The sequence below is a fragment of the Quercus lobata genome, chromosome 3, assembly GCF_001633185.2.
Source record: "Quercus lobata isolate SW786 chromosome 3, ValleyOak3.0 Primary Assembly, whole genome shotgun sequence".
NCBI classification, from domain to species: Eukaryota; Viridiplantae; Streptophyta; class Magnoliopsida; order Fagales; family Fagaceae; genus Quercus; species Quercus lobata.
In genome coordinates this window covers 69,478,388-69,486,226 of record NC_044906.1, presented here as the reverse complement: position 1 = coordinate 69,486,226, position 7,839 = coordinate 69,478,388, and the positions used below count along the sequence as shown (strand labels likewise).

General features: G+C 35.9%; 1 protein-coding gene across 1 annotated transcript; it reads left to right on the top strand.

The window, feature by feature from the left end:
• LOC115978775 (phosphate transporter PHO1 homolog 3-like) lies at positions 1 to 7,373 on the top strand. Its single transcript, XM_031100639.1, has 13 exons — positions 1 to 705; positions 1,287 to 1,628; positions 1,726 to 1,774; positions 4,090 to 4,161; positions 4,316 to 4,445; positions 4,549 to 4,669; positions 4,919 to 5,177; positions 5,271 to 5,375; positions 5,480 to 5,524; positions 5,786 to 5,935; positions 6,240 to 6,518; positions 6,749 to 6,885; positions 6,972 to 7,373. The coding sequence occupies exons 1-13, from the start codon at positions 74 to 76 to the stop codon at positions 7,066 to 7,068; spliced, it is 2,418 nt and encodes an 805-aa protein (XP_030956499.1). The 5' UTR covers positions 1 to 73; the 3' UTR covers positions 7,069 to 7,373.
• The last annotated feature ends 466 nt before the right edge of the window (positions 7,374 to 7,839 follow it).

The following is a 7,839-nucleotide window of genomic DNA, read 5'->3' as shown; positions in this document are numbered from 1 at the left end:
ATTAGTTTATCTATTAAAAACATTTATTTAATAAAATATTCATTCTTTACTTAATACCCAGCCATTATCAACGATGATAGCAACTAGCTCACTATATATTTCTTCATTTTGTGCTGCAATAAAAGGCACAAAAACCATGAAATTTGGGAAGGAATTCACAGCACAAATGGTGCCAGAATGGCAAGAAGCATACATGGATTACAATCAACTTAAATCCCTTTTGAAAGAAATCCAACGCTTCAAGCAAAGAACCAAGCCACCAGCAACCCCAGCTGGCCTCAAACGAAAGCTCACACTTTATAGAGCTTTTAGTGGCTTAACACAAATATACAACCACCCCACAAGCCCATCATCAGCTTCTGATGACATTGAAAGCCAAGCCATTCTTGTCAATTCTGTGAACCATGGTGGCTCACAAAGTTATCAAACTACGTTTCGCATGTCCTCCGATGAAGGTGGCGAGTATGAATTGGTTTACTTTAGGAGACTTGACGATGAATTCAATAAAGTGAACAAGTTTTACAAGGCTAAAGTGGAGGAGGTGATGAAGGAAGCAGCTACGTTGAACAAACAAATGGATGCTATGATTGCTTTTAGGATCAAAGTGGAGAATCCTCAAGGGTGGTTTGATAGGTCTGTGGAGATGACTCGTCTTGCTTCTGATGTTGCTGCTTCTACACCAAAAGGAGCCAGAGCAAGCAGTAAGTTTTTGAAGCTTTTTATTTATTAATATTTTTTTGGAATCCTTTTCGTACGGTTGTTAACTGCTAGTGTTACACTAGTTGAAAAATACTAAAATTATTATTAATTTTAACGTAAAAAGCTTACAAATTAAATTAATAATAGAGTTCATTGGTGCCCATATCAATAACACAAAATAAATTTCTAAATTACTTTTATTTATTTATTTTGTATTAAAAAAATTATGTATCACTGTGAGCCTTGTAGCTTCTTGGCACTTTTCTTTAGGAGGAAAACGGGTTCGAATCTCCCTTTCTCATTATTATAATTATCGAATTGTAAAAAAAAGTATATTAGTAAATCAATTTTTACGGTTTATGTAATAATAGTTGTAGCAACTGTAATGTCACTTTGGGATAGTGTTTTTGGTTAGATATGCAAGGTGTTTGTAGTGTGAACTTATTTTACTAAAATAGTGGCTTGTTATGACCACGCTTCACTAGTTTCATATTCATAATAAGGCCAAGAATATCGAAGTGTTTGCAAAATGATATCAATTTGTAGAACTCTGCGATAACTAAATCTAATGCTCCATGATCGGGAAGAGTTCCCATGTCCATGGATGTGATTGAAGAGGGTTCGAGTAGCCATGGACCATCATCAGATGAATCAAGTGATGACAAAGATAATGAAATTGTCAATCAAATGGTTCAAGAACAGAGGCTAAAGAACGTGAAGGGAACTAGACCAGCTCCTCTTGAAATACTTAGTCATGTGAAAATGAACAACACTCTAGAGACTCCTTGTTCAACCATTAAGGGCTTCCTCAATTACCCTGTGCAGACTGAGCTGAATTTTACCAGGGAAAATTTGAGGAAAGTTGAAGATCAACTTAAGCGAGCTTTTGTTGAATTTTACCAGAAGCTTAGGCTTCTAAAGAACTACAGGTACTATATGGTAGTTTATTATTAAATTTGGTTGGATTGATTTGCTTGTCTTTCTTTCAAATGAATGCAGTAAATCATTTTGCTTTGAATGATACAGCTTCTTGAATATTCTGGCATTTTCAAAGATCATGAAGAAATATGATAAGGTATTTCCCCTCCCAAAAATAAATAAATAAATTTGTATATAGCATGCATTTGGATGAGACTGAGAACCTTTTTTTTTTTTTTTTGGATATGAAAACTGGAAATTTCATTAACTAACAACAGAAGACAGGTTGATTACATCTTGTGCACACATGTGCTCAATAAGGCTAGGAGTTTCCTCCAGCCAAGTCACAAAATCTTCAACATGTTCAGCATGCTAAGCAAGTACATGGGCAGGCATGTTGCCAAGCCTTTTGATATGAGAGAAGTCTGTTGATCTAAAGTTCTGAATCTGAAGGAGTATACCAGAGACTACATTCTCGATGGAAGCGGCAGCTACAGTGTTACCTTGAAGGGCATTGTATAGGAGAAGGGAATCAGTCTCAAAAGTAACTTCTCTGACCCCAATATCAATTGCAAATTGAATAACAGCTTCCATAGCTTTCGCTTCAGCTTCTAACGGGCCCAACGGGATAGAAATCTTCTTGCTTATGGCTGCAACAACCTGCCCCGCATCATCCCGAATGACCATACCCATACCTGTTGCTTTGAATTGGGAGAATACTGCACCATCAACGTTTAATTTGTATCGGCCTAAAGCTGGGGGGGACCACTTTATGTTATCTTTAGCAATGGGGAAGCAGACAGTTCATTTGCCACTTGAAATTCCTCAAGTAAGACCAGAGAGCTACGGGCAATATCACTACTTGAACGATGATGTCCTCCATGCCTCACCTCACACCTATTTTTCCAGATGCCCCAGCAAATTGCAGCAACCTTTTCCAGTAGACTGGGTGAGACTGAATCACATCTAACAATCTGCCAAACCACATCCACAAAACTCCATGTCTGGCCTATTTGGAAAGGGAAAACTAGTTTAGTGTTTGCCCAAACTTCCTTTGCTTTATCGCAAAACCAAAACAAGTGGCAGATGGATTCAAACTCCTTTCCACATTCTTCACATTTGTCATCTGTAGTGATGTGCCTCTTCATTAAGTTTTCTTTAGTGGCTAGTATATTATGGCAGGCTTTCCAAGTGACGTTTCGGATTTTATTTGGAGTCTCCAATCCCCAGACCCTTTTCCATACCTGTTTCATTGTTGAGCAATCTGAGCTATCTCCATTTCTTTCCTTCCAAACTTCCACCATTGCTAGTTTGTAGGCACTTCGAATAGAGAATCTTTCATTCCTGTTGGCAGCCCAAATAACCTTGTCTGGAGGGAGTCGGTTACTAAGCGGTATGCTTAGAATAGTCTCTGCATCATGGGCTAAGAAAGTCTGTTGCACCAAACCCACTTCCCATTCCCCCTTTTCAGCATTAATGAGCACACTCACCTTTGCATCACTTGGTAGGAAGTTCACTGGGGTGGATACTTTGTATGTTGTTGGAGAGGGTAGCCAATTGTCCTGCCATATATGAATTCTTTCCCCATTACCAACTCTCCACCTTAAGCCTTTCCTCACAATTCCTTGGGCCGCCAAAATGACCTGCCACACATAGGAAGGGCGGGACCCTGTGACAGCATCCACAAAATTACTATGAGGGAAGTATTTGGCCTTGAAGACTCGATAGAACAAAGAGTTGGAATGATTTTGCTATCTCCATCCTTGTTTTGCTAGGAGTGCTAGATTGAAAGTTTTTAGGTCCCTAAACCCCATGCTACCTTGCTCCTTCGGAAGGCACATCTTTTCCCAACTCAACCAAGACATTTTCCTCTCTTCTTTCTTTTGACCCCACCAAAATTGACTTACCATGCTAGTTAGTTCATCACATACGGCCTTGGGGAGCTTAAAGCAGCTCATTGTGTAGGTTGGCATAGCTTGGGCTACCGCTTTGATTAAGACTTCCTTCCCAGCTGTGGATATCAATTTCTCTTTCCAACCCGCCAATTTGCTTGCCACCCTTGCCTTGAGCTCAGCAAATGTATTCCTTTTAGATCTACCCACCAAGGATGGGAGGCCTAGGTAGGTTTCATGTTGTTTGATAACCTAGGCGCCAAATCTACATTTAATTGCTTCTTGAATTCTCCTATCTGTGTTGCGGTTGAAGAAAAGTGATGTTTTCTGTTTGTTGAGTTGTTGACCTGACGACTCTCCATAGACCTTTAGTGACCTTAGAATTTCCTCACTTTCTTTAATGGTTGCTTATTGTTGAAAAGTTGGTTCAAGTATAGTTGTATTTAGAAAAAATTGTACATAAACAAACATGTTTAGATACTAAAAAAAAAAAAAAAAACTACTAGCAAATAGACACTACTCTTATTCCCAGGGTTTGGACATTGATTTCGGTTCTTACGTTTTGGGCTTAACATTGCAGATCACTTTAAGGAATGCATCAAAATCTTACATGAAAATGGTGGATAACTCCTCCCTTGGCAGCTCTGATGAGGTAAAATTTCTCTATTCATTAGCAAAATGCAAGAAATAAAGGGGAGACCAGACCATTCATTATCAAAACTATTTGACCTTTAGGCTTTGCTTACAAAAGGGTTGCTAATGTCAATTAATTTCCTTCTAATCTGATATTCCATTTGCCATTTCAGATTACCAAACTTATGGAAAGGGTTGAAGCTACATTCATCAAACATTTCTCTAATTCTAATCGCACCAAAGGCATGAAAATCTTAAGACCCAAGGCAATGAGGGAAAGACATAGGACAACATTTACCACTGGTAAGATCTTTTATTAGGATGAATTAAACTTCTTAATAGTGAATTGGGACCAATTTTGATATCAATTTCTTTCCCTTGAATTTGGTCTTTGTAAAAACTTTAGGTTTTTTTGCTGGCTGCATAGTAGCTCTGATTTTAGCCCTTATTTTAATCATTCGCGCACGCAATATCACGGATAAGCCAGAAGCAACAAAGTACATGGAAAACATGTTTCCCCTTTACAGGTATATTTCTTCCTAAATTGAATTTCTAGGATTTTCTACTCTAATACCATGATAAAAGATCATTTGTCCAAAAGCTTAAACAAATAGAAAGTGATGAATTTAATCATTATTCTAACTTAACAAAACAAACAAGACATTCTAGTATTAAGTCGTTTTAACTGAATAAAAATAGATTCAAATGAACATGACTTCCATTTCCAACAATAGGGATCTATAACTCTTTTGTTTCACATGTTGAACTCCTTGCAGCTTGTTTGGCTTAATAGTTCTACACATGATTATGTATGCTACCAATATATTCTTCTGGAGGCGATACTGGGTCAATTATTCCTTCATATTTGGATTCAAGCAAGGAACTGAGTTGGGGTATCGAGAAATTGTCCTCCTCAGTTTTGGTCTTACAGTGTTAGCACTAGCCAGTGTGCTCTTAAACCTTGACATGAAGATGGATCCAAATACAAAAGATTATGGAACATTCACCGAACTTCTGCCTCTAAACTTGGTTTTTGTAAGAATTATCAAAATTAATTGGTGATTTCCTCATTTAACCTCTGAATATATAGGCAGAACCTAATCCTGTGATTCCTCTCTTTTTCTGCAGCTTGTACTCATCATATTATTTTGCCCATTTAATATCATGTATCGTTCAAGTCGTTTCTTCTTCCTTACATGTCTCTTTCACTGTATTCTTGCTCCTTTGTACAAGGTATATTAATATATGGGTCAAGAAAAAGTAATGCATAAGATTAGTAAGTTGAACTGGGGTGGTTTGTATGAAGTATGAACATTGTAAATTTCTTTCTACTGCAGGTGACACTCCCAGATTTCTTCTTGGCTGATCAGCTCACTAGCCAGGTTGGTAAATTGTTGCATGTTGTTTATCGATTACCTAAGAATAAAAAGAAAATAATAATCCTTATAAACTAATGTGTTAACTTTTGAAAAAAATAATAATAATAAAGAAATTGATATACAATGTTATTAATTTAGCACCTATCACATTCATTGTTCATCAGTTTGGAAACCATTTTTAGTAAAAAATTTAATAGCTTTACTCATCTCTTGTCTATCCAGAAGTCCATGATATTGATCATTTTATTCTTACTTCTGTTGCAGGTGCAAGCCTTGAGAAGTTTTGAGTTCTACATTTGCTATTATGGTTGGGGAGACTTCAAGCACAGACATCACACCTGCGGAAGAAGCGATGTATACAAAACTTTCTATTTCATTGTTGCTGTAATTCCATACTGGTCTCGACTCCTTCAGGTACGAACCTTAAAATTTTTTCTTCTTATAAGTTTAGGGACAAAAAAAATTCACAACTATAATGGTATCATATTGGAATTGGTGTATGTAAAAGTGGTTTCATTGGTGAAGTAATGTAAAAGTGCTGTAACACTAATTATAACTTAACATCTAAGAAAGTTGTGAAAATTTTTATTATGAAAGCTTTTTGTGGGAGTACTTAATTTCCTTTTGTTTTCCCACATGCTCTTCTTCATCTGCTAGCACAAATTGAATGATAATTGATTGATGGACATACTTAATTTTTTTTCATTTGTTTTTTCAGTGCCTCAGGCGCTTGTATGAAGAGAGAGATCCTATGCAAGGATATAATGGTATCAAATATTTTCTGACTATTGTGGCTGTTATCTTGAGGACTGCTTATAGTCTTAACAAGGGAATGGGTTGGAAAACATTAGCCTGGATTTTCTCAGCCATTGCAGCAATTGTTTCTACATACTGGGACCTTGTTATAGATTGGGGGCTTCTTCAACGTCGATCTAAGAACCGCTGGTTGAGAGACAAGCTATTAGTCCCTCACAAAAGTGTATATTTTGGAGCAATGGTAAGAGAAAAAATAACTGTAGCATCTACATGGCTTTTGATAGATGTTATTTGTTTTTAAAACTTAAAATAAACATAAAATGTGCTCAAAGATACATGTTAATCATTAACTATCTCAACCCCATCTGTCTCGTGTCTATGTCAGTGTCCATGATTCCATGTGCAGGCTTCTTAGCTTTTATCAACATCTAACACAGTAACACTACTAATTTTAACTTCATGACCATGCAGGCGTTGAATGCGTTGCTAAGGTTTGCATGGATGCAGACTGTGTTGGGTTTCCAAGTGTCTTTCTTACATAAAAATTCCTTAATAGCCATTGTAGCTAGCCTAGAGATCATTCGTCGTGGCATATGGAATTTCTTCAGGTAACAAAGATTTTAATAAGTCATTTTGGTAAAAAAACTTCTTTAATTTTTGTGATTAACCTAAATTTTTATGCATAATTGCTCAGATTGGAGAATGAACATTTGAACAACGTTGGCAAGTACCGAGCTTTCAAGTCTGTGCCACTACCCTTCAACTATGATGAAGAAGATAACGATGAATAGGCAGTTTCAACATTCTACCTAAGTAATTAATATATATATATATATATATATATATATATATATATAAGACTAAGGAAAATGAGGAAAGTTCAAATTATTCTAGAAACTACAGCGGATTTTTTTTCCATTTTTTCTTGGGAGATGCTGAGAATTGAGTGGAGGCGCATTAAGTTTTTTGTTAAGGCAGTCCATGACCATGACAATCTCACATGATGTATTTATGTTGATAAATTCAATTATTATGTTTTTTTCCTAAATAATAATAGATTTTAATCTTACATTACAAGAACCCATTATTCTTGGAATTTACCTGACCTCATAAAATAAATTGTAACAAAAATTTTGCTTTTTTTACTGAGGTTGTTATACACTATTATCAATGTATTCCTCCCTTCACATACAATGACACAAGCAGACAACACCGAACCTAGTCAAGTAAAAAGGCGAAACTATACCACGTGTAATCTTTAATGGGTTATAAGCAGGTTCGGTTATGCTGTGTCCTTATTTTTTTTTCACATGATATATATATATATATATATATATATTTATTTATTTATATTTATATAACATGTATTTGTTACTTAGTAAACAAATTATAATGCATGCACTTTTCTGTTAAAATTTATGAAATCTCATTTTTGAATTTTGTGTTGCTATTGAACTCTATGAGAGTTAAAACAATAGGCCAAAAAGTTGTTTATTTTTTGTTACAATTTTGTTGACATTGATTTATGGATATCCCTTATCTGGATGAGTATGAGCCTTGAT

Bases quoted from the DNA above. Each gene is read 5' to 3' on its own strand.
- LOC115978775 (XM_031100639.1), top strand. From the start codon at position 74: ATGATAGCAACTAGCTCACTATATATTTCTTCATTTTGTGCTGCAATA. The intron at 4,670-4,918 runs GTATATTTCTTC...AACTCCTTGCAG, and splicing joins AACATGTTTCCCCTTTACAG to CTTGTTTGGCTTAATAGTTC. The intron at 5,178-5,270 runs GTAAGAATTATC...CTTTTTCTGCAG, and splicing joins TGCCTCTAAACTTGGTTTTT to CTTGTACTCATCATATTATT.